This window comes from Cololabis saira, chromosome 6 (assembly GCF_033807715.1).
Source record: "Cololabis saira isolate AMF1-May2022 chromosome 6, fColSai1.1, whole genome shotgun sequence".
NCBI lineage: Eukaryota > Metazoa > Chordata > Actinopteri > Beloniformes > Belonidae > Cololabis > Cololabis saira.
Genome location: NC_084592.1, coordinates 43,077,288 through 43,104,700, shown reverse-complemented (window position 1 = coordinate 43,104,700; position 27,413 = coordinate 43,077,288). Strand labels below are relative to the sequence as shown.

At 38.4% G+C, this 27,413-nt stretch overlaps 1 protein-coding gene across 1 annotated transcript; it reads left to right on the top strand.

Annotated features, from left to right (window-relative positions):
- The first annotated feature begins 8,537 nt into the window (after nucleotides 1-8,537).
- mfsd9 (major facilitator superfamily domain containing 9) lies at nucleotides 8,538-26,467 on the top strand. The gene is made up of 6 exons (XM_061724164.1): nucleotides 8,538-8,717; nucleotides 11,565-11,652; nucleotides 15,838-15,881; nucleotides 17,698-17,827; nucleotides 21,618-21,827; nucleotides 24,109-26,467. Exons 1-6 carry the CDS (start codon nucleotides 8,619-8,621, stop codon nucleotides 24,978-24,980), a joined length of 1,443 nt encoding a protein of 480 aa, XP_061580148.1. The 5' UTR covers nucleotides 8,538-8,618; the 3' UTR covers nucleotides 24,981-26,467.
- Nucleotides 26,468-27,413: the final 946 nt, after the last annotated feature.

The following is a 27,413-nucleotide window of genomic DNA, read 5'->3' as shown; positions in this document are numbered from 1 at the left end:
AACCAAGTTTTCTTTTGCACATTTCTTGTAGCATCAGCTTGGGAGGTAGTGTGAATGGTGACAAGAATCCAAGAGGGTCATAGATGGAGTTAACCACTGACACACGGAGTGTGCATGGACGATTTTCCAGTATGATCTTGAACATGAAGATATCCGTTTCCACACACCAGTGCAAGCCAAGAGCTCTCTCCACAGGTAGGTTATCTTTATCCAAATTGAGCTCTTTGGATGCTTGGGAATGATCTTTCTCAGGGATGCTTGCTAGGACTGCACGGCTATTGCTCATCCACTTTGAGAGCTGGAATCCTCCCTTTGCACATGCTGCAGTGAGGTCCTTTACCACCTGCAAAGCTTCTTGTTCTGAGAACACAGACTTTAAACAGTCATCCACGTAAAAGTTCTGTTTGATGGTCTGTAGCACCTTGTCACTGTAATGAGCCTTGTTGTCATCAGCAACTCTTTTTAAAGCGTAACTGGCACAACTTGGTGATGATGTTGCTCCAAAAATATGAACTTTCATCCTGAAGTCCACCAGCGGTTGTGTCACATCTCCATTAGGCCACCACAAAAAACGAAGAAAGTCAGTATGTGGCGGTGACACTTTCACTTGATGGAACATGGCTGTGATGTCAGACATTAAGGCAACTGGTTCCTGTCTAAATCTCATGAGAACACCGAAGAGGGAATTTATGAGAGCTGGACCCTGTAGCAGTTGACTATTCAGGGAGGTGCCTCTGTAACTTGCTCCACAATCAAATACAACTCGTAGTGTTTTCTTTTTAGGATGATACACCCCATGGTGTGGAATGTACCAAACTTTGCCTTCTGTGCCATTCAGTTGTTGTTGAGGTACTTGTTCTGCATTGCCGCTTTTGATGACATCAGATAGAAACTGTGCATACTCCTGATGATATTCCTTATTCCTTTGAAACCTTCTTTTCAAGCTCATGACACGCTGTTCAGCAATGCATCTGTTGTTTGGCATGATGACATTGTCAACCTTAAAGGGTAAGTCAATACTGTAGTGGTTGTTTTCCAGATGAGTTGTTTCTTCCATGATTTTGAGAAACCTCATATCTTCTCTTGACATTACAGTTTCTTCATATGACCTTTCATTAAAGTCCTGGTTGTACTGTGTAATCAACAGCTGTTCCACTTTCTCAATGGAAATCCTATTGGCAGTAACAGCCGGGCAGCCATTCTTCCCTGTGTCACTTCCTCCTCTTAGTGGACCATTCACCACCCATCCCAATAGGGTGCGAACTGCATAGGGTCCATCGTCACGGCTGTTGATAATTTCCCATGGTTCCAAAAGCTTTGGGGCATTTGTGCCAATCAACAAATCCACCTCTGCGTCAAGCTTGGGAACTCTGATCTTATGAAGATAGGGCCATTTTCTGAGATCTTTTGTGGTGACAATGTTGTCTCTGGTAACTGGCATGGTTTGCTGAGTGTAAACCTCAGGTAAGTCCATAAACTTGTTGTCATCATAACCAGATACTTTGAGTCCAGACAAAACATGAGTTTTTACAGTAGTTGCTTGTCCCATTGTTCGCAAGAAAATGTGTGTTTTGTTGCTGTCCATGTGTAGCTGTCTCATCAGGTGCTCTGTACAAAAGGTGGCTGAGCTTCCTGGATCCAAGAAAGCATAAGTGGTCAAAATCTTATTTCCATTCTTGGCCTTTATTTGCACTGGCACAATTGAGAGTACACATTCTTGCTTACCGGCCCAAGTGCGAGCACAGGTCTGCTGAGGGACAACAGCATACTTTGTTGGCTGTTCTTCAGATGATTTGACCTTGGTTGTGATATGAAGTATGGTTGGATGCCTTGAGTTGCATATACTGCATGTTACACGACCTTTGCAGTTCTTGCTGACATGACCAGGTTTTAGACAGCCAAAGCAAATGCCTCTCTGCCTTAACAGATCAAGTCTCTCACAATGAGTCACGTTCTTAAGTTGTTCACAGTTTTCAATTTTGTGATATCCTCTGCATATGCAACATGATACAATCTTGCTTCTTGATGAAGTGGAGTCATGGCAGATGAGTGATTCTGTAGATTTGATATCTGCTGAGGTGCTGACTGCAGCCACAGTAGCAAGATTTTTATTTCTGGGCATAGATTTTGTGAGAACCTTTCCTTTAGCGGTAGCAGTCTGCATGTCCTGGATGTTTCCAAAAATAGGATCAGAGAGAACCTTGACTTGTTGCTCCATAAAGTTGACAAAATCAGGGAACAATGCTCTACATCCATGTCTGTCCTGTAAGTCACAAGCAGCTGATCTCCATCTTTCCCTTAACTTGTATGGAAGTTTCATCACCAGAAGTTTCAGGTTTGATGGTACATTCATCTCCTCTATATACTGCAAGCTTCCCATCATATTACAGCATCCTCTCAAGAACAACATAAAAGCTTGAAGGGAACCAACATCCTCTGCCTTTATTGTTGACCAATTTAAAGCCTTTTCCATGTATGCTGCTCCAATCTTCATTTCATTGCCAAAGTGTTCCTTTAGTAAGTATTTGGCTCTGATGTAGCCTTGATTACCTGGCATATGGTAGCAGCTTCTTATCAGTTCTCTTGGCTGCCCCCTGGTGTATTGCTCTAGGTAGTACAAGCAGTCTTGGCTATTTGAGGCTTTACTTTTAATCCCTTGTTCAAATGCCATAACAAACGATCCATACTGTAGAGGGTTACCATCAAATATTGGTATTTCTCTTGGTGGAAGAGATGCTGCATGCTGTCATTGAATTAATTGAGTAGTGATGTATGTTTGGTGCTGAAGGATGTTTCCAATATTATGAACTCCATTTCCATTTGAGGTCTGAGTTGCACAGACGTTGCTTGTTCTCTGGTCCTGTTGTGAATTAATGGAGGTTACAGCGCCTCTCATTGGTGTTTGAGAAGATTGTGCTGGCTGCAGTGAAGTGAAGCTTGTCATTTATGTTTGTGCATGTTTCCTTTCCTTTGGACGTGCACCAAGTGGGTGTAGATATGGCTGTTGTTGTGATGGTGGCTTTGACTCAGGTAAGGCTTCCTTAATTGATGATGATGATTTCGTGGCTTTATTGAAATATGAATTCATTCCATGAGATTGAGCATGGACACTTCTTGTTTCACTGCTGGTGTCCAGTATGGCTATTTTAGCTGTACAGCAGCTAGTTCAGTTTCCATTTCCAGTTGTTCTCTTTGTCTTTTCAATTTCTCCTCTTCAGCTTCCAATGCATGTTTAATTTCCAAAGCAGCCATGCGTTGCATTAATGCTGCCTTTTCAGCCTTTGCCTTAATACATGCAGAACTTGTGGAAGATCTTGAAGAAGCCTTTGAATGCGATGAGAGCTGAGTGTTTTCATGTGCAGATATATTTGAAATACTGTCATGGGGTTGTATTTCATTCTCCATGTCACATTGTTTTGCATCCAACAACCATTTATTTACATCATGCAAGAAATCATCATTTGCTTTGCTTTTCTGTTCATACCAAGTTTGTTGCCTTTCATGTTCTTCTTCAGGCAGTGGGATTTCCAACAATGTCCTGTGGGTGTCAGCAGCATCATCACACAGCCCTTTAAACTCACTTAAAAGTTCTTCAACACTGCAAACAATATCCCCTGTTATTTTGAGAGGTAGCAGACTGTGAATCTGTTGCTTGATTTTAGAAGCTCGATTTAGATTTAAAGGAGCTTGAGGCTCCTTTTAAGAAATGAGACTCTCTAGCGCCACCCTTCACCACGACGGCCGTCGGGGGTATTGCAGCCAACAGTGAAGCCGGCACGGGAGAACGGGGAGAACGCACATGCAGCGTCATGTGACGTCACATCCGCAGGACAGCGCGGGAAATTCGGGACCGAATTGCAGCACATTTTGCAGCACACAGCCTGTTCAAGGCAAAGGAGAGATACACTAGAGGGCTCATTCTTTTGGGTTTGGAACGCTTCATCTGACATTATTATTAGAAAACTTAAAATGTATAGGGATTTTTTTCATAAATCTTGCCACAATCCGGCCTCAAGCTCCTTTAACTTCCGATTTTTTTGCAGATTTTCGAGCAGCAGCATGACACCTTTTGCAGTCAATTTTCTTTCTCTTTTTTCCACATCACTTTTTGCAGTGTTCTCAACATGAGTTACGTCTTCAGCCTCATCTTTATCATCCATTTTCAATTGTCAATTGTGTGACGTCAGAGAAATTTCATTCATTCATAAGCGGCAGAATTCCTCCACTTTCCAATTCATTTCCATTTAATTCATCCCAGCAACAATGATTCCATTTTCCATAACTCATTCAAACAGACCCAGATTTTATGAAGTTTTATTTCCTCTTCAACAGGCAGCGATTAAGCAAATCCACTGTGTCTCTTTACCTTATTTCTTGCAGCGCTGTTTGAATGAAGTGAGGAGGTGATCGCAGTGCGCAGTGTGTTTCCAGTTTGCGAAGCCGATCCGACCAGCAGCCTCCTTCCAATGCCGTTCATTCCTCCGTCAGGAACGTTTTTACTTTGTGTGGTGACTATCTCACAAACAAAAAGAAAGTTTGATTAGTCACACTTGCGGTGGTTAGGAATGTCTTTAACTCATAGCCTTCTTTAGTCCAACAAATCCACTTTCTAGAGCAGTTCTCCTTTGGGTGACGTTCCCATTTATTGCACAAAAATGATGATTTAGAAAACTGTTATATTACCAAATAATGTTGAACACAACGGTTGGCATACGCTACGGTAAAAACGTGTGCTCCCTCCACCACTCTGCCCCGACTGCTGACAATCACCAACCTATAACACCTGTGCAGGTGTGGCAACCAATTACCTGTGACTGACGTAAATAGCAGAGTGAAACCTACACCCTCTAGTAGGAAAAATAAACTAAACACATACACATACAATTAAACTAGGAAATGACTCCTACAATGTTTTGTTATGTTATGTATTGTATTGTATTTTTATGTTATGTTATGTTATGTATTGTTATTTTATGTTATGTTATTTTATGTTATGTTATGTTATGTATTGTTATGTTATGTTATGTTATGTATTGTTAGGTTATGTTATGTATTGTTATATTATGTTATGTATTGTTATATTATGTTATGTTATGTTATGTTATGTTATGTTATGTTATGTTATGTTATGTTATGTTATGTTATGCTATGCTATGTTATGTTATGTTATGTTATGTTATGCTATGCTATGCTATGCTATGTTGTGTATTATTTAAAAGTCTAATGGCCCAGGGATAATAGGTGTTTTTGAGTCTATTCTATCTATCTTAATGACCTGCCTGGCTATATAAAGGCGAATGACTGAATAATTTTTTTATTATTATTAGTATTATTATTTGTCTCCATCTGTCCCTCTGTTTAGGAAACTTTGCATATTGTCAGTATACGATATAAACATACTTCAATCATGCACATTTATTTATAAATGTATCCATCTTTCCCACTTGCTTTCCAAATCTTTTCATGAATTCTTTACAGCCGACTCTCAGGTTTATTCTTACAACACAAGACACAGTAATAAACTTCATCCCCCTTTTTGTCGCACTACACACAGCCAGTTTTCTTTTGCTTCTAGACGCTCCTTAAAGCAGCACAACGTAACTTTCAGCTTTTCTGAGTTTGGCGGCATCTTTTGGACAAAAGCGGTAGTGCTTTACCAGAAAGAACACTACGTTTCCCATGAGCACCAGCGTGTACTGCCGGAAAACTCCTGTCCCGTCGCATGCATTTGTTTTGAGAGAAGACGGGACGCTTTTCTGTTTCACCAAGTGAACAGACGGAACGCAAAAAAAAAGATGTTAAACTGCTGGAAAGGAACTGGAATTTACCGGGATACCTTAAACAAGGAAGCCAGGGAGTAGTATATGGAGAAAATAATGATTATTAACGGTCTGGATCCATATGAAATCCCTACTAAAGAATGAAGCTCCTCGTCAGAGCGCCACTCTTTAGAAGGATTTACTGCCGCAGTTCTGCAGAACCACCGTCTTAGGCTACCTTGTTTAGGAGTGTTTGGCAGCTGCTTTGGTAAATGTTTGACTCGCCATGTGTTTCAATAAATTAGTATAATAGTACAACATACAGTACATGTTTTGTATTACTCTTACTTTTCTTTTCTTTTTTTTTGACTGCTTTGAAGAGGCTCCGAGGCGTGAGCAATATTTTTTTTTCCTCGTGAGATTATTTTTTTCCTCTGCAGCTACAAATCAAATAGTTAATATTTTTTCCTCAGTTGTTGTGTGTGGAGCTGCTGCAGCCACAACGCAGCAACGGGTTACCAGCTTCTGTGGAGCTCTGCGCTCCACGCCCCGCCCATTTTCGTCTCAACTACGAATCGGGAAGGAGGGGGAAGTGACGTATGCCGTAAAGCAGTCAAAGCCGTAAAAATGTGTAGTTTTTTAGTGTGGAAGGGTTCCTACCATGCTCCTCAAAGTTACATAGTGCCAGTGAAGGCGATACAGACCCCTCAGACCATGACATAAGTTCATTAGACCTGTTGGAAGTTTATGTACCATCACAATGACTCTGGAAATATGATATTAAGCTGGAAAAGTTACATAGTGCTGCTTTAAGATGGAATTCCTATCAGTTCATTGTTGAATCATCCTCTTCTATCAAAATGTTTAAGTTAAGACTTAAAAATATTCTGTTAAATCAAGACTCTAGAATTTTTATTTTACAGTATGTTAGATGTGGATTATTACCCTACTACATACTCTCATGTTTTTGTTTTTTGCGTTCCCTGCTCATGTTCTTTGCTTTCTTATTGTCTGTTGTTTTAGCTTCTTTTTTATTTTGTGAATACCAGTATTATTGTTGATTCAGATTCAGATTCAGAAAACTTTATTTATCCCCGAGGGGAAATTGCAAGACAACTGAGCAGCAAGACGTTGAAAATATCAAATAGAATAAGAAGTAAAATAGAATAAAATGAACAGATAAATGGGGGCATGTCTTGTTATGTACAAAAAAATTATATATATATATAAATATAAGAATGTCAAAAAAAAAAAAGTTGTTGATTTATTTGTCAATTCTTTTATTTCCTTGGGGAGGTGCTTTTTATAAGCCTGTACAGGTTTTTTTTTTAACCTCTCCCGCACATATTACTTTTGTCTGTTAGTTGTTGTTTTTGTTTTTCTCTTTTATGGTGCAAATAAAAAAAGTAAAGTGAAGGAAAGTAAATATCAAATAAAGCTAGAGAATTGTTTTTTTTCTCTCTTTATCGTATAATGTTCACAAAGTGTAATTCATGCAATTCATGTCATGGGTAATTGTATTTTGAAGGATCAAATACTCAACATCCCATATTATCAATTTCACATCGTGCAAGAAATGATGGGTAAAAAAAAGAGGTATGGTGAGGGAAAGCAGGCACAACCTAAGGGGCTATGGCATTTTTGAGCAGAAATGGCCAAGAACAAAAAAAATGTCAAGGTGTATCAGTGTCGAAGGGGTGAAACTATGGAACCGCCTGGATGAGGAACTACAAAAAAGTAGCTCAATTTACAAATTTAAAAAAAAATTATAAATCTAAAATAATATATAAATATAGAACACTAATATAAATTATCTTCATATTAAACTGTCTAAATTATGCAACTTTCCTCCTGCAGCTGTCCTCAATCGTGAGTGACCACATTTATTTTCTTCTCTTCTTTGTTAATTTTCTTTGTTTTGTTCGTTCGTTTCGTTTTCTTCTTATTATTATCTTTTTTTTTTCTTTTCTTTTCTGTAGTCTTTTCTGTCAGTTTTGTTGAAAAGGATAGGCAAAATAAGCCATGAGGCTTCAGCCTATGCCTTTTTGGTCAAAAAAAAAAAAAAAGGAAATGTGTACATATATATATATATTATTTTTTTTTACGACGGAGTATTAGGGCCAAACTAAGACAAAAAAAAATATATAGGAAATTACGAGAATAAAGTCATAATATAATGAGAATAAAGTCGTAAAATTACGAGAATAAGGTAATAATGTTGCGAGAATAAAGTCGTAATATTATGAGAATAATGTCGTAATATTATGACAATAAAGTCATAATATTACGAGGATAATGTCGTGATATTACGAGAATAAAGTCGTAATATTACGAGAATAAAGTCGCAATATTCTCGTAATATTACGACTTTATTCTCAAAATATTACTACTTTATTTTGGTAATATGACTTTATTCTCGTAATTTTACGACTTTATTCTCCTATTATTATGACTTTATTCTCGTAATTTCCATTTTATTTTATTTTTGTCTTAGAACATATACATACTCTGACTATACATATATATATATATATATATATATATATATATATATATATATATATATATATATATATATATATATATATATATATATATATATATATATATATATATATATACATATATATCTCTACGTGTGTGTATACATATACAGTGTGTATATGCAAACATCTTAAAATGTAAATGACCAAAACAAAATAAACTAAACCAAATGGGCGTGACAATCAAACGTTGAAAATGGCCTGTGCGCATGCGCAGAACCACAGAGCAGCATTTCTCTACAGGGAGCGAGGATCGGCAGAACACCGGTCCGGCTTCAGGTCCGGCTGCAGGCGAAGCTGCCACCGCGGCGGGACGATGACCGACCAGCGATGGAGCTCATCACCGCCCAGGCTGCCCCAGCTGCGGGGAGGCAGGAGGAGGTTTATACGATGCATCTACGTGGTGGGCTTCATGGTGAGTCAGGAAGTGATTGTACCGGTCAGGTCAGCTGTCTGGCTGCTGGTTCCTGCTCTCATAACTCAGAAAGGTGGGATGCAAAAACAAAACAGGTCCAAATGCAATGTTTACAACCGCTTAGAAGGAGTTTAGAGACCTGACACTTTTAAAACTGACCACTTTAAGTATCTGTGACCTGGTCAGAATGCAGAATACAGTAAAAAGTGAGAAAATCAAGTCAAAGAATGATACAAATTTTAAAAATCCTGTAGTTTCTCAGTCAGAAAAGGATTTAAATCCTTCCTTGCGAGATTTAAAATCTGGCATCCACAAAAAAATGAAGAAAATAAAGGTATTCTTCCTTTCTAATTGTGCATTTCTGCAAGAAAGTGTCAACTAAACCCAAAGTTTTACACTGTAAAACCAGTTTTGTAGAAGTGTTTAAGGCAAGGCAAGTTTATTTATAGAGCACAATTCAACACAAGGTAATTCTAAGTGCTTTACATCAACATTAAAAGCGGCAATTAAAACATAAATAACAAATAAAATGAGATAAAATGATAAGAAAAGAGGTAAAATAATAGAAGAAAAGAGGTAAAAAACAGGTAAAATAAGATTTAAGATGGCCACGCCCCCATTGCTGGATATAAAAGTATACCTATGTATTTACAAAGTATTAAGCCAGTATAAAGTCAACTTTGATGTTTACTTAAAGTGAGAGAGATCTACTGTACTTTGGTATTTTAATAACCTCTCTAAAATAGCTCCGAGCCAAGTTCTTATAGCTTTTTTATGGTTTTATAGTCATAAACTAATATTTAAAGTGACAGAGTGCTTCAGGCTGGACTGATGATCCTCACACGAAGTTCAGTTCACACCTCGAGGCAAATTTTTGACAGTTCCAGTTCAACCTGCAAGAAAAAAATCACGTGACTGTGCAGATGTTGCAGCAGCTCGGAGGCCCAACATCTGCGTGGTTTCGCTCATCTAATTTACCAAAAAAGAGATCAGATTCTGTGGGACGTGGGGGGAAAGTCAGAAACCTGTCAGGACAATTACTGCTGCTTAAGGTTAAGAAATGTCCCGTAACGGGTCGCGTTAGAACACCGTATGAGTTGCTGTGCGTCTTCAATTAGGTGTTTGGCACACGCTGCTCTGGATCTCACAAGTGCAGACTAACAGGATGAAAGATGCCTCTCTTCTGAAACCGTGTGCAGCGGATTCTGGCCTTTCGGTCACTTGTTTGACTCGCACGATTATTTATTTGGGAATCGGTTACCGTGGTGACCGGCGATGCAAACCTCTCTTTTTTTTTTTTTAGTTAGTTAATATTTATTTCAGTCAATCACAAACGTAAAAATCAACAAACAAGATAACAAAGGTTTTTCCCTGGTCAACATTGTGATTATTTTGACCGAAAAGGTCAAAAGCTTATCTTTTTTTTTTTTTTTACATTTTTTTTTTTTTTTTGACATTCTTATATTAATATATTTTTTGTACCTAACGAGGCATGCCCCATTTATCTGTTTATTTTATTTTTATTTTATTCTATTTGATATTTTCAACGTCTTGCTGCTCAGTTGTCTTGCAATTGCCCCTCGGGGATAAATAATTTTTTTCTGAATCTGAATCTGAATCTTGCCCACCTTTTAACAGAATAGAATATACAAAAAGAACAAATGAAGTATCATAAGTCTACACAAAATAATAATAATAGTAATAATAATAATAATAACAATAATGACGATGATGATAATAATAATAATAATAATAATAATAATAATAATAGCTTAAATAACTGTAATAATAGTAATAATAATGATAATAATAATAATGATAGCTCTGAAAACAGAAAGTGAAAAGAAGGAAACCGACAAAACCAATTTAAGTTGTCATTTTATCTCATGCATGTGTGCATTAGGAATGGGTGATATTTTAACGTTCACGATAAACCGTCAAAAAAATTCCCCACGGTAAGAATTTGTATCTCACGATAAAAACGGTAAATTCCCGTTGATGACGTTTTTGTGTAAAGCCGGATTGAAGGAAGGAAGGAAGGAAGGAAGGAAGGAAGGAAGGAAGGAAGGAAGGAAGGAAGGAAGGAAGGAAGGAAGGAAGGAAGGAAGGAAGGAAGGAAGGAAGGAAGGAAGGAAGGAAGGAAGGAGCCTGAAAGAAAGAAAGAAAGAAAGAAAGAAAGAAAGAAAGAAAGAAAGAAAGAAAGAAAGAAAGAAAGAAAGAAAGAAATGAGCCAGAAAGAAAGAAAGAAATGAGCCTGAAAGAAAGAAAGAAATGAGCCTGAAAGAAAGAAAGAAAGAAAGAAATGAGCCTGAAAGAAAGAAAGAAAGAAAGAAAGAACAAACTTTTGCAGTACAGGTGTACTAATTTAATTGTTTTTTAGCCCAGGACTTTTATATTTCATTGGTGTAGTTTAGTTAGTTTAGGTTTAGGTTTAGGGATAAATGCCAGAAATGATCGTGATCATTTTTTAGTCCATACCGCCCAGCCCTAGTGTGCATTCTTCTTTGTTTGCTTATTGTGTTTCTATAAATGTGTCCATTACCCTTTTCTCTGACTCCCCCCCTTATCTGTCATCTTCGCTGTCAGTCATCAATGTATAGTTAAATCCTTATTTTGCAGTCCGTGATAATAAGATATCTTCAGTTGTTCTAACATATCTTCTTATCTTCTCATCTGCAAATCAACAGAATCATTATTTCGAGGTCTGACTGTAATTTTCTCCTTCTCATCCGGTTGATATTATGCAATAAAGAAGGAAAAACAACAAATCAAATGTCAGAAACGCTGATAAACATCGTTGTCCTTTATGGGTTTGTGCTGACGTTCATTTCTGTTGCTTTCGTGCAGGACTTGTTCGGGGTGAGCATGATCATCCCGCTGCTGAGTCATCACGTCAAGGCTCTCGGGGCGACTCCCACGGTGGCCGGGATTGTGGGTAAGTTCAGGTGGTCTTTACCTTTACCTTTTACGTCTTCACCTGCAGAACTGAACGGGTTATTACAGGTGACATCAGCTATCAGTGACTGCGTTTCCATGCATCAATAACCCTTTTAAAACCCGAATATTGGCAATAACCCGAATTTGCACGGCCATGTAAACACCAATAACCCCTTTGAATAACCCGAATTTGGTCATATTCGGGTTTTTAAAAACTACTCCTTTTAAAACCCGAATATTGGGTCATGTAAATGCCTAACGGAATATCCCCATCAAACGGAACATGAATTTGTTTTCTGCGCATGCTCTGTTCACAAGGAATCCTGTGCTGCGTCCGAAATTCCAGACTTCCACCCTAATGAGTATGAAAAATTAGTATGTGAGATTTTTTAGTGCGTCCGAAACATTAGAACATACTCAATAGTGTTGTGGAGCAGAAGCTTCTTCTTAATAACCAGAACGTGTGGCTTTAAAATCGGACATTTATTCTCCTCAAAACAAGTTGCAGCTTACAAAAAACGGGAGAAAACCGATCTTTTTCCGACATCTTCAGCAGTCAGTTAGAGTCTAAAGCTAACGGTTAACACACGTTAGACCATTTCCTGTAGACTTCAAAATAAAAGCATTTCCATTTGAAACCGGAAATAGGGTATTTTCAGTACAATCCATTTAACGTTTATGTTCATGTTTACTTTACTGTAAATAGCTGTAAATAAACTGTAAATACTAAATGTAAATAAACTGTAAATAATGTAAATAGTGCATCTTACACATTTTAACTTTTAACAGCATTTTTTAACATTTAACAGCTTTAAGTAAACAGGAATTATCTGTTTAAATCCTTAATAATAAAACAATTCACAACAAATAGTATGCGCTATCCATACTCATTCCGGATAATTTTTTTAGTGTGGATTGATGGACACTAGCCGAGCAGAAACTTCCCACAATGCAATGCAGCGGTGTTTGGTTGCTAAGTGATACGTAGATGTCATAAGTATAATATTAAGTATAATAATATTATTATATAATATTAATATTATAATATTCGTATATAATAATATTATATAATGTAATCTTGTTTCGGCCAGAATAAATGGGAAATAGCGGAGCAGTGCTGCTACTGCTGCTGTGACAGGTCATTTCCTCCCAACGGCAGGAAGTGACGTGTGCGCTCTTAATAGTACGTCCAAATTAATGCACACTACTGATATTTACTCAAAAGTGTGCCCAACTTAAGTATACTTTTTAGTATATACTTTTTAGTATGGCATTTCGGACGCACCGCTGGTCTTTTGAGTCCAGGAAGTTCTTATAAACACGGCGAAACGCAAGACCACGCCACACTTTTGGAGTGAGGAGGAGACTAATCATTTCATAAATGTAATGAAGGATATGAACATTTATGCATTTGTAGACGGTAGAAAGTACCGGGATAGTGAGATTTACAAGAAGGTGAGCGAAAAGTTTCGCGAAGCAGCATTTGTTTTGAATTTGAATACAGGAAGAAGAAGCAGAAATGACGGGAATTGCGTCATCACGTTCTCCGTGCATCGCTGGTTTGATCCAGATAATGTTAGATAATGTTAAAAGGTTCGTGATTAACACTTAATGCTGTGACAGTTTTTTTTTTAAATCTGAGGGTAGTGAAAAAGGTATTAATTGGTATTAAATTTAACATAAGGATTGCTGTATAAACCCTGTATTAGCAATAACCTGAATTTTGACTGCATGTAAACGTAGTCAGTGACACGGCTCAGGTGGAAGTGCCGAGTCAGACGATGAGCATCAGATACACACATTTTAGTAAATATGAGAGAGAGAGAGAGCACGTGGTTTTGTTTTTTTTTAACAATTTTTTTATCGAAAAAGAACATTAGACAATTATAGTCACTGAATTATAGTTTACATTTTTCCCTTTTAACCCTTTGATTTTATACCCATATTGATTTTCAAAATGTATGTACAATTACAACCAAATAAAGCAGAGCAATAATTCTTTTTGCTTTTTGTTTAACAGGAAGAGTTTCAATCGCATATCCTGCATTTAGTGTTTCCCAGAGTTTTAATCCATTGAATCGTTTGGAAAAATCACATAATAATGCAGTAAAATTGCGGAAATCTTCATAATTGACATGGCGGGTTATTTATAGATAAGGTACATGCTCACAGCACGTCCTACGTCACCTAGTCGGTTTGAATTTGTGCTCTTGTTCGTGCTTTTTATCAGAGATTTTAACGAAAGATTACTCAGTGACACACACACACACCACACACACACTACACACTCACTATACAAGCCACACACACACATAACGGTATACCGTGAGTTTTGGAGCTGATTTCAGTGCCGGATGAAGATGCAATAGCTAAACGCAATATATAAGATGATTTATCTCAAAAACTAAAGTATGAATTCATTACAGATACATTTCCCGTGGTTTGAAAGGCTTCTCTGTTACTTTTTTCCATTGACAATTTTAAGGGATCCAACTTCTGTATTTAGAAAAATATGTGTAAATTTAAAAAACTATTAACATTTTTTTGGTAGTTATTTGCACTGCAGCAATTTATTTAGTTAGTATGGACTTTTAACATACAGAATATTAAATATTGGCTTATATGGGTTGTTTTGATGCATAGCAAATAAAAATACTCCATAAAATGGCAGTATAGCATGTAAACATGTAGAATATGCTTGGGCGGACTTGTTGTATGGTACTGTAGGTCATAAAGGGTTATACATACCGGTATATGCATATGTAGTATACCACAAATATACATACACAGTACTGTATTTTCTGGACTATAATCTGCTACTTTTTCCATAGGTTTTCAACCGTGCAGCTTATACAAAGGTGCGGCTATTCTGTGAGATTTTTCTTCCACCACTCGGGGCGCTCTAACCGGAATTAGAATCAAAACTAAGACAAAATAAATGCAAAGAAGAATATGCTACTTCTTCTTTAGCAGATAGAAGTAGGTAGAAGCAGATTTCAAACAGATAAATAGATAAATAAATACCGGTTATTTTCTCTTGGTTCTGTCCCGTTTTAATCAGCAAAGTTGCTGCCGTGTTAAAAGACACTGTTAGGAAAGATCTATTTAGGTACAAACATGTACATCATTTACAGTTCAAAATCCTTCTGTACATGTAGTAAATATCTAATCTAAAAACATAAATATCTGCGGCTTGCAGATCTTTTTTTTTAAATAGAGCGGATGCGGCTTGTATATCTTTTTTTTATTATTCCTTTAAAAATAGAGCGGGTGCGGCTTATATGCAGGTGCGGCTTATAGTCCAGAAAATACATACATACACACACGTGAAAACTTCAAATAAAAATCAAATTGTGAAGAAATGAACAATGAACGAGTTGAAGCAGTTTTACATACATTGACATATATAATTACGTTATCAGTGTTCATCAGAAGGTTTGGTCCCATTTCTAATGTAAAAAACAAGCAGTCATAATGAAATGAACTCTTGTTAACTCGTCTCTGGAGATCAGATAAATCTTTGTGGTCATAAGACATTTCTGCAAAAGTAAATCGATAACTAAGCTCCTTTTTTTTATATTTTAAAGACATTTTTCGGTCGTAATCGTGCTTCAACAAAACAAAACCCAAAGCAAAAATGCAATATAAATAAAATCAGTGTAAATTCACACTTTTTATGCATTAATGTGTTTGTTTATTGCATGATATTATAGCTTTAGTGTTATAATAGTCGTGTTATAAAAGTATAACCTTAATTATGTATTTAAGCTGCGCTTATGTAGTGTCTGCTGTGAGTTTTTATTTCAAATACGAGCTAATAAACACATGAAACACACATGAAATCGTCTCTGGAGATCAGATAAATCTTTGTGGTCATAAGACATTTCTGCAAAAGTAAATCGATAACTAAGTTCCTTTTTTTTAATATTTTAAGGACATTTTTCGGTCGTAATCGTGCTTCAACAAAACAAAACCCAAAGCAAAGATGCAAAATCATTAAAATCTGTGTAAATTCACCAATTATCCACACTTTTTATGCATTAATGTGTTTGTTTATTGCATGATATTATAGCTTTAGTGTTAATAGTCATGTTATAAAAGTATAACCTTAATGATGTATTTTATGTGGTGTCTGCTGTTTTTATTTCAAATACGAGCTAATAAACTCCCTAAACTGTTGTAGGGTCCACGTATGGGATCTTGCAGCTCTTCTCAAGCACGCTGGTAGTAAGTATGGACTCCTCTCTCGTCCTCTGCTTCTCTTCTCTTCTCTCTGTTTTCCTCTCATTGAGCTGAGAACACACTTAGCGGCCAAAAAATGCTGCATTCCCACGAAAACAATGCACACTGTTCCGTGTCGGCGTGACGGAGGTCACGTGATGCTCGCGGTGTGCAGACTTCATCACAGAGTCGGCCTGTTGATGAAGTTTTTATGTAAAGCTGATTTATGGTTCTGCGTTAAATCCACGAACAACGTACGTGAAGGAAGGAAGGAAGGAAGGAAGGAAGGAAGGAAGGAAGGAAGGAAGGAAGGAAGGAAGGAAGGAAGGAAGGAAGGAAGGAAGGAAGGAAGGAAGGAAGGAAGGAAGGAAGGAAGGAAGGAAGGAAGGAATGAGCATGAAAGAAAGAAATAAGGAAAGAAAGAAAGAAAGAAAGAAAGATATGAGCCTGAAAGAAAGAAAGAAAGAAAGAAAGAAAGAAAGAAAGAAAGAAAGAAAGAAAGAAATGAGCCTGAAAGAAAGAAAGAAAGAGAAAGAAAGAAAGAAAGAAAGAAAGAAAGAAAGAAAGAAAGAAAGAAAGAAAGAAAGAAAGAAAGAAAGAAAGAAAGAAAGAAAGAAAGAAAGAAAGAAAGAAAGAAAGAAAGAAAGAAAGAAAGAAAGAAAGAAAGAAAGAAAGAAAGAAAGGCCAAAAAATGCTGCATTCCCACTAAAACTTTTTTCCATTGAAAGTTTTGAGGCATCCAGCTGTTGGATTGCTGTATTTAGTAAAATATGCATAAAATTTAAAAAAATGATTAGTTATTTGCACTTTTTACCAATTTATTTAGTTAGTATGGACTTTTAACATACAGATTATTAAATATTGGCATATATGGGTTGTTTTGGTGCATAGCAAATAAAAATACTCCATAAAATGGCAGTATAGCATGTAAATAAAGCTGATTTATGGTTCTGCAAAGAAAGAAAGAAAGAAAGAAAGAAAGAAAGAAAGAAAGAAAGAAAGAAAGAAAGAAAGAAAGAAAGAAAGAAAGAAAGAAAGAAAGAAAGAAAGAAAGAAAGAAAGAAAGAAAGAAAGAAAGGCCAAAAAATGCTGCATTCCCACAAAAACAATGCCCACTGTTCCGTGTGGGCGTGCCGGAGGTCACGTGATGCTCGCGGTGTGCAGACTTCATCACAGAGTCTGGTTTTTACCCAGAAATCAGTCCTCGTCCTTGTGACAGCAGTTGATCAATCACTAGGGGGAAACTTTAGTTTATCAGTAAACAAACGTTTCCGTGGCGAGACGAGGAACGGGACACGTCTGAAGTCTGAAGCCTTATCAGCGCCGCCTGGCTGCCGGCAGCAGCTCCTGAAATTTGCTGTAATTCTCAGAGGTCATGCGACAAATTAAACACATAAAGAGTCATCTGTTGGTTCCTTTATGCAGACCAGCTGAATCCTGGTAAAAAACGCCGGGGATATGGGAACAGCCGGGTTGCTATGGCAACGCCAGCGGGCCGAGATCCAGAACACCGCAAACTCAATTGGTTCCTAACGTGATTATTTGGTGGGACGGTCGTGTCTCTGTGTGAGAGACGGAGGGCGAGAATCTAATAAAGGCCGAGTTACTTGGTGAAGCAGTTCTTCTTCTGGGTCATGTGATCCATCAGTTCACATAGCTGCACAATGAAGTTACACCCTGGTGCTTTTATGATTGTTTCTGTGTGTTGATGGCTGATTGAGGGTTTTGCGGGGGAGAGCGGCTCTCTGACGGATGCTTGTGTTGCTGATTGAGGGTTTTCTGGGTGGAGAGCGGCTCTCTGACGGGTTGTTGTGTTTTGCAGGGCAGCTGGAGCGACGTGGTGGGCCGGCAGGACTCGCTGCTCACCTGTCTGCTGCTCAGCGCGCTGGGGTACGGCCTGCTGGGCATGAGCTCCAGCATCGCCCTGTTCGTCCTCGCCAGGATCCCCGTGGGTGAGTTCACAGCCACATATATATGTATATATATTTATATTTATATATACAAACATACACACGTACACACACATACTTCATGGTTTACAGCTTAAAGGGATTGTGACATGAAAAACAAATTTTTCTTGATTTTTTGTGTTTTGTTGGGTGTCTTGACATCAATTACACCCAAAAAACAACGAACTTTTAACATTCAGTGTATTGTGTGCTTTCTGGGATTTTCCGCATAACTATGCAAAAACGTCGCACCTGGTTTGGTGGCGGGCCGTTACGTAACGGCCCGCTAAATCACCGCCCCCTCCACCCAGCTCCCTGCCTCCTCTCCTCTCCAGCGCACCATAAAGGCTGATTTATGGTTCCGCGTTACACCGACGCAGAACCTACGGCGAAGGGTTACGCGGCGACGCACACTTTATTTACATGCCTTTATTTTTATGATTGTTTGCTGTGGTTCGCCCTCCTGCTTTTCCGTGCATGCTTCGCCTGTCGCTTCCGGCTTAACTCTCCGACGCCGCTGTGAGCGTATGGCTGGAGGAGGAGGAGGTTTGGAGGAGGAGCGGAGCAATGATTGACAGGAAAGGGGGAAAGGAAGCATTTTTCACGGCGCAAAAAAACACTGTAATAAAAAGCCAGGAATAGAGTACTAGAGTGAAGTTTTTCTTGTTACACTCTTTTAGACACATTTGAGGGATGTTGGCCAAGACTTTTAATAGTGTTAAAAGCATGTTAAAAATGATGTCACAATACCTTTAAGAAAACTCAAATATCCTATCTCAAAAAATTTGAATATTCTGGGAATAATTTAATTGCATTACAGAAAATAAAGAACTTTATCACAATATTCAAATTTTCTGAGACAGTCCTGTACATATACACATTATATATATATGTATATATTAGGGGTGTAACGATACACTAATCTCACGATACGGTACGATACACGATATCGAGGTTACGATAACGATACGATATTATAGCAGTATTTTTTTAACAACCTTGAATGAGGAACATATGACTGGCTCTTTAGCGCCGCCCTAGTGGTTCCTTGGAGCTTTTTCAAAAATGTTTGACCTTTTTTTTCCCTCTTTATTTTCTCTTTTTTTCTCTGTTTTTCCTTTTTTTCCTTTTTTTTCTTTTTTCTTGTTTTTTTTCTTCTTTTTTCTTCTTTTTTTCCTTTTTTTCTCTTTTTTTTCCTTTGTCCTTTCCTTTTTAATTTCAACTTTTTTCTCGAAATTGTACTTCAACATTAATCTCGACATTTCGACTTTTTTGTCGACATTTTGACTTTTTTCTCTAAATTTTGACTTTTTTTCTCAACATTTCAACTTTTTTCTCGAAATTGTACTTCAACATTAATCTCGACATTTTGACTTTTCTTGAAATTTTGACTTTTTCCTCGACATTTCAACTCTTTTCTCGACATTTCCCCTTTTGCCATTTGCCTTCATTCTAAGGCTTATACAAGACTTTTCATTTTTTGCGGCTCCAGACATATTTGTTCTTTGTGTTTTTGGTCCAATATGGCTCTTTCAACATTTTGGGTTGCAGACCCCTGCTCTAGGGCCAGATGTGCAAGGTAAACCGCCACTAGGGGCCAGATGTGGCCGCACATCTGGCTGACAGGTCTGAGCTCGGCGTCTGTCCTGCAGCATCAACTTGACTCCAGACTTTAAGGCGCTGAAACGTCCCAGTCACCATGAATGCAGCACGATAACAAATCTAACCAAATGTGTTTGGAAACAAACTCGGGGATCAAAGGTCCATCAGACTACAGATAAATGACTGCAGATGTGTCAAATTATACCTCTAATATAGAAAGCAGAGTGTTAATTTTAGTAAACCTAACCTAATAGTCTTATAGCGGCGTATAATTACCGACGGTGCTGTAGGCTGAGATGTGAGTGTATACTGAAGACGCGTCATGACTTTACTTACATTGGTCTTCATTGCTCCATTTCACTGGTTATGAAAGAACATTACTTTACTAGATTATCTCTTCTCACCGTGCAACAGCATTTCTTTGTATAAAAGTTTAAACGGTCAACAGAAAGTTGTTCACCCACTAGGGATGGACGATATTTTACCGTTCACGATATACCGTCCAAAAAATTCCCCACGGTAAGAATTTGTCATCTCGTGGTAAAAATGATAAAAAGGAAGAAAGAAAGATATGAGCCAGAAAGAAAGAAAGAAAGAAAGAAAGAAAGAAAGAAAGAAAGAAAGAAAGAAAGAAAGAAAGAAAGAAAGAAAGAAAGAAAGAAAGAAAGAAAGAAAGAAAGAAAGAAAGAAAGAAAGAGAATAATAATACATTTTATTTATATAGCGCTTTTCTGGGCACTCAAAGACTTCAATAAAGAAGACTTTATTCACGAAATTTCGACTTTTTTCTCGAAATTGTATTTCAACATTAATCTCCACATTCCGACTTTTTTCTCAACATTTCGTCTTTTTTCTCGAAGTGCACAATAAAAGAAATCGTCCACTCAAATTCTTTTTCTCCTGCCTGGCCCTAATACGATTTCGGATTCTGGTGTCAGCCGATGCCGAGACCCGATCCACTTACAGTGTTTTTGTTTTTTTAAGTTCTTTTACTTTATAATCAATATTTAGTACTGACCTTGTACGATCGTTATCACCGTCACTGCTTTAGAAACCTTTATAAGGTTCTACCGTGATATTTAGCTGCTGGACTCGCAGCTTTGCATCGTGATTGATTAAATTAACTTAATATTGACATAAAACTGTCTTCTCCTCCTGCTGGAATAACAAGCAGGAAGCTGCAGAGGCAGGACTGTGTGACGTACTGTATGTCCTGTTTCTGAGAATTAAATCTCAGCTGGTTTGGAGATGTAAACGCTGGCTGAGACCGATGCCTTCACTGTCAGCAGAATCGCTGAGTATTTCTGATTTCTGATGAGTCAGAACTGGAACAACTGCCCTTTAAAGTCATTACATTTTATTTCATTTGTTAACTAATTAGAAAGTTATACAACCGCATTTCCTGAAAAGTCGGGCTGTTTTGTAAAAACATGATGTCATAACCAGCTGAATGTAATCCATCAGTTTTGATGTTTACTTCAGTTCTGTGATGTTTACGTCCTCCCCGCTCCGTCAACAACTGGAGTCACGTTTAAACTAATTAGTTTAAATGTGCTAATACTAATACTAATTAAAGTTTTTAACAGCAGGAGGAAATCAGGGAAAATACTCAATAGCCCCATTCAGATATCACTGACTTAGACAAGATCTTGTCATGTTTTTTAACTAATATATGTCCACAGCCATACAGGACTGTCTCAGAAAATTAGAATATTGTGATAAAGTTCTTTATTTTCTGTAATGCAATTTAAAAAAAACAAAAATGTCATACATTCTGGATTCATTACAAATCAACTGAAATATTGCAAGCCTTTTATTATTTTAATATTGCTGATCATGGTTTACAGCTTAAGAAAACTCAAATATCCTATCTCAAAAAATTTGAATATTCTGGGAATCTTACTCTTAAACTGTAAGCCATAATCAGCAATATTAAAATAATAAAAGGCTTGCAATATTTCAGTTGATTTGTAATGAATCCAGAATGTATGACATTTTTGTTTTTTTAATCTCATTACAGAAAATAAAGAACTTTATGATAATATTCAAATTTTCTGAAACAGTCCTGTACGACATCTCCTCTGAACTTTCAGAGTTTTGTTGCCTCTTGAGTTGATTACAGTTAAATAAAAGTTAGTTACAGTTGATAAAGTCCCGTGGTGACTGATTCTCCACGCGGTTTCTCTTCCAGGCCTCTTCAAACACTCCCTGTCCATCTGCAGAGCGCTGCTGTCCGACCTGGTGTCGGAGTCGGAGCGCCCCCTGGTGATGGGACACTTCAACGCCGCCTCCAGCGTGGGCTTCATCCTGGGCCCGGTGGTGGGCGGCTACCTCACCGAGCACGAGGGCGGCTTCTACACGTCCTCCTTCATGTGCGCCGCCATCTTCCTCGTCAACGCCGGTGAGACAGAACCGCGGGGAGAACCCGAACCGTATGGAGCTAGAACCGTCTCAAAAGTGACAAATGCACACGCCCATCCACAAATGCACAGGATGATTTTCAAATGCACAGAACAGTTCACACATTTACGGAAGAGTATTAGGGCCAGGCAGGAGAAAAACAAAAATAATATTTTATTAGGGCCAGGCAGGAGAAAAATAAAAATAATATTTTAGAGGAGAAAGATTGTTTTTCATTATGCGCTTCGAGAAAAAAGTTGAAATGTTGAGAAAAAAGTCGAAAAGTCGAGATTAATGTTGAAGTAGAATTTCGAGAAGTCGAAATGTTGAGAAAAAAGTCGAAATTTTAAGAAAAAAGTCGAAATGTGGAGAAAAAAGTCAAAAAGTCGAGATTAATGTTGAAGTACAATTTCGAGAAAAAAGTTGAACTGTCGAGAAAAAAGTCGAAATTTTGAGAGAAAAAAGGCAAAATTTTGACTTTTTTCTCGAAATTGTATTTCAACGTTAATCTTGATTTTTCGACTTTTTTCTCGACATTTCGTCTTTTTTCTCGAAGTGCACAATAAAAAAAAAAGTTTTTCTCTTGCCTGGCCCTAATACTCTTCCGTACACGTTCATAGGACAAGATACACAAATTTATTTCTGCTGCACACACAAATATAACCTGATTTACAAACCTTTTTTTTAGTGCTGTCAGGTGATTTTAAAAATGTATCTAATTAATTACAGGATTTATAATTAATTAATCTAATTAATCACATTTTAATCTCATATCTGCTAAAGGTCCCCAAATAAAGAATTAGAATTCTAGGACATTACAAAATTGCAGTGCATGACTAATCAATTGAATACACTAAGAAGAGAAGATCTGTGTTTTTAGTTTAGTTTATTTGCACATAAAAATATACAACTGTTTTAAAAGTACAGACAAACAGTAACTAGAAAAGGAAAAAAAATACAATATAATCAAAATGTGCGGGAGGAACCAAAAAAACGTCATAAGAGCGCACCCCACGTGGGGGACGATTTACTCGTAAACCAATCAGATTAAAGGGGCGGATACACTTGTTTGAGCCTGCGCTCGCGTCCGTTCGCTTAGAAAAGTGATTCAATATTTGCTAGTAGTTTACAGGTCTGGGGATCGATTCAGATGTCAAGAACCGATTCCGATTCAGAATCAATTATCAAGATTTGATCCGATTCCGATATTGATTTCAGTTAGTGTTATTGAAACTGTTTTTTCAGCTGTTGCATGAATTATATGACTGTAGTTCTGCAACATATTACTACTAGTATTATATTGAGATTCAACAGCAAGTATTGGCAGCTAATGATGCTGTAAGGACCAATCAGCTCCCAGAATGCTGATAGAACTGCTTTCAGAAACATCGTGGAGCAGAATTACCAAACAGATCCAGGGAGGAAACAGAGACGGATGAAATCAGTTTTATTTTTTCCATTTTCAGTGTTTTTCAGGTTTTAAATTTTTTTTTTTAGCATTTTATTCAAATGTAACCCCAAGACAGTATATACAGTAACGATTTATAGACAATTTATGCAATTATAACTGAAAACTTTAATGTTTTCATACCTTTAAACATATTTAAAGGCAAAAACATAGCACTACTTATTCTTGTGTCCAACAAAACATTCCTTTTTTGGGCATAAACAAAAAAAATACCAAAAGTTGTAATGTAATGATGAAAAAAAAAAAAATCGATCTTTAGCCATACGAATTGATTTTTAGGAATTAATATGAGAATCGATTTAGAATTGGAAAATTGATTTTTTCAGCACAGGCCTTTTGTACGGAAGAGTATTAGGGCCAGGCAGGAGAAAAATAAAAATATTTTAGAGGAGGAAGATTTTTTTTTTCATTATGCACTTCGAGAAAAAAGTCGAAATGTCGAGAAAAAAGTCAAAATTTCGTGAATAAAGTTGAAATGTTGAGAAAAAAGATGAAATTTTGACTTTATTCTTGAAATTGTATTTCAGCATTAATCTTGACATTTTGACTTTTTTATCGAAATTGTATTTCAGCATTAATCTCCACATTTCAACTTTTTTCTTGACATTTTGACTTTTTTCTCGACATTTCGGCCTTTTTCTCGAAATTGTACTTCAACATTAATCTCCACATTTCAACTTTTTTCTCGAAGTGCACAATAAAAAAAATCTTCCCCTCTCAAATATTTTTTCTCCTGCATGGCCCTAATACTCTTCCGTACTTTTGAGACTAGTTCCAGCTCCGTAGAACTGACGTCCGGCGCTTGCTCTTGCAGGGCTGGTGTGGATGCTGCCGTGGAGCGAGATGCTCGCCGACCGCCGCCAGACCAACCGGAGCAACGATCCGGGCAAAGGTTGCCATGACAACCACTGCAGCAGGGCCGTCCAGAACGGGTCCCACGGGCCCCGACCGGCGCTGGCGGCGGCGGACGCCGGCGGGGCCCCCGGCCCCGGTGGCGGGGCACCACCCGGGAGGAGCCGCCGGCCCGCCTGGCGGGAGGTTTCCCTGCTGCAGCCGGCCTGGCGGCAGCTTTCCTCCGTCAGCTCCAAGATCCGGACGGTGGCGTCGTCCGACATGTGGGACCTGTTCCTGGTGCGGCTGCTGATGGCCGTGGCCATCATGCTGTACTACAGCAACTTCTCCCTGGCCATGGAGGAGCGCTTCGCCCTGCGGCCCAAGGCCACGGGCTACCTGATCAGCTACAGCAGCACGCTGGGCGCCCTGGCCGGCTTCCTGGTGGGGCCCGTCACGCAGCTGTACCGCAGCAACATGGCGGCGCTGCTGCTGCACTCCACCGTGCTCACCTGCTCGCTCATCCTGCTGTACGCCGCCGCGCCCAGCGTCTGGCAGGTGCTGCTCACCTCCACCTTCTTCGCCATCTCCACCTCCATCGGACGGACGTGCATCACGGACCTGGAGCTGCAGCGGGGGGGCGCGCAGGCCAGCGGGACCCTGATCGGGGCGGGCCAGTCGGTGACGGCCGTGGGCCGCGTGCTGGCGCCGCTGCTGTCCGGCCTGGCGCAGGAGTTCAGCCCCTGCGGCCCCCCGAGCCTCGGGGTGCTGCTGGCGCTGGCCGCCGTCGCGCTGCTGCTGCTCCGCATCCCCAAGTGGGACCGGAGAGAGGCCAGCAAAGTCGCCAAACTCTGACACTCTCGGTGACAGCAATCCTCAAAAAGATATCTATGCAAATCCAGCACCAGCAGGAAGGAAGTGCTCTTATTTAGAAGGAGCCAGCCGTGACGAACAGCAGATTCAGCCTCCAGCTTTTGTTTTGTTTTTAATTAAACGAGGGTGACGCTGAACATCCGTGGACGTGACGACCTTCTCTCAGGATCACCAGGAACCGGCTCCCGAGTGGACCGAGCCTTTAGATACGCTGAAGTCTGTCCAGACGAACCCGTCTCTGCACGTCCCCCCCGCCACGTGCATTTTGTGTTTTAATACAAATTTGTAACCACTAAATGATTAAAATTAATGTCAGTCTGCTAACGATACGCTGTAAGGTTGAAACAAACTACTGATTTACTCAAAAACAAGAAGAAGCTGGTGATTTTACTAAACTACAGTACGAGGTGATTGTTGTACTCAGGGTGCGATTTGCCGGTGGGGATGGTGGGGATTTTCCCCCCTCTGGTTTACACGTCTTACCCTCTGCTGAATTATTTTTATCCTCGGTGGGGACAAAATGTACCGCCCCCACCCAAAGTATTTTCACCATTACATCGTAATTATTAACAAGTAATAACAACCAAAATACACAAAGTTCATTCTGCTTGTGTGTGATTTTGATACCGGGAGCGAGTCGCGCCCACAGAAAGCAGTTTTATTTTGAAAACCAACCGGATTTTCTTGCATTCCAAAAGTCCGACTTCCGGCCCGCCAAAATAAAAGATACAGTCAGTCAAATGAATGAAAAACTGAAAAGAATCCAGAGCAGCATATCCTCATATTTTACAGGATCACGACTAGGGTTGCAAAGGGGTGGAAAATTTCCGGTAAATTTCCGGAAACTTTCCGGAAACTTTCCATGGGAAGTTAAGCTTGGGAATTTTGGAAATATTCCAAATTGGAAACTTTCCATGGGAATTATGGGAATTTATGGGAATTATTGGGAATTTATGGGAATTAACTGGAAATTGAGGGTAATTTAAACAAACTGTATCATATCCAAACATTAGCACCTAACTTACCAGCTAGCTAGCTACTGTGTTAATACATTTTTATTTAATATTTGCAAGTTAAACATTAATACCATTATAGATCAAATATATTTACCCCATAATATTATCAAAACTTACTTGACTTTATATAGTCCGTGGGCTCAAATGTGTGGCTTCAATAGTCTTGTGCTTTGAGCTCAAATGTGTGGCCTCCAGGCTTCAAGAAATCACCTGTGCATGTGATGGAGGAATGCACAGTGCCTGTAGGGGGCGTGGCCTCAATAGCCCTGCAGTAAGCAATGTGCTGTGTGTACAGAGTGTACTTGCATTAAATCTGGTTGTTTTAGCCAAGACTATGCTACAATATATTTCCCCCAACTATATTTAAGTTCCCTGTTAAGGGCCAACCTTCAATTCTGTACATTTCTAATTTATTCCCGTTAATTCCCGTTAATTCCCATATATTCCCGTTAATTCCCATGGAAAGTTTCCAACTTTGAAAATTCCCGGAATTTTGCAACCCTAATCACGACCAAATATCCCGAGAAAAAATGCGACAGAAGATGAAACAAGATCTGACATTGCTGATGGGATGGTGGACAGCAGCATCTCCCCGGCTGAGGAGAGCTCCCATGTTTTCTGTTAAACTGATATTGAAAAAGAATTTTAAAAATATGAATTTAATTTTTTTAATTCGGTTTATTTATTTTTATTTGGCACATTTAAAAACAATATTAGGAGAAAATATTTCTGCAAATGCAGTGGTTCATTTCATGTTCAAAATAGGCCTACCGCCTACATTATGTAGCTTAAGTGTAAAGTAAGAAGAAACAAGTTTTCATATAGCCTATACTGTTGGGTGGTAATTTTTCTGAATGAAAATATTTCTCAAAATTATCCCCCCCTCTGGTTTTTTCACAAATCGCACCCTGGTTGTACTTTCAAATCCAAAGTTACATATTTTACCTCGTTACCACTTGTTCTTGTACTATGATGTACTAGAAATGGCACTTAAGGTGGTATCTGAGCAAAGTCTACTCCCTGACTCCAACTTTAGAGTTATTTATCCGACGGGATGTTTAAGTGTTGTTGGGATTTTCTTTTTCGTTTTTCTTAAATTATGATTCTCTGCACTTGTTAATTAATTCTTAGACGACAAACAAATGAACAAAACTTTGTACTTTTACATGAACTGGGTTTCTAAAAAGGTAAATACAGGTTCACATGTCAAAAATAATAAAGAATAAACAGTTTATGTAGTTAAACGTGTTCATGAAACTGATTTTACTAAACTACAGTACGAGGTGATTGTTGTACTTTCAAATCCAAAGTTACATATTTTACTTCGTTACCATTTTTTCTTGTACTATGACAAGAGTCTACTCCCTGACTCCAACTTTAGAGTTATTTATCCAACGGG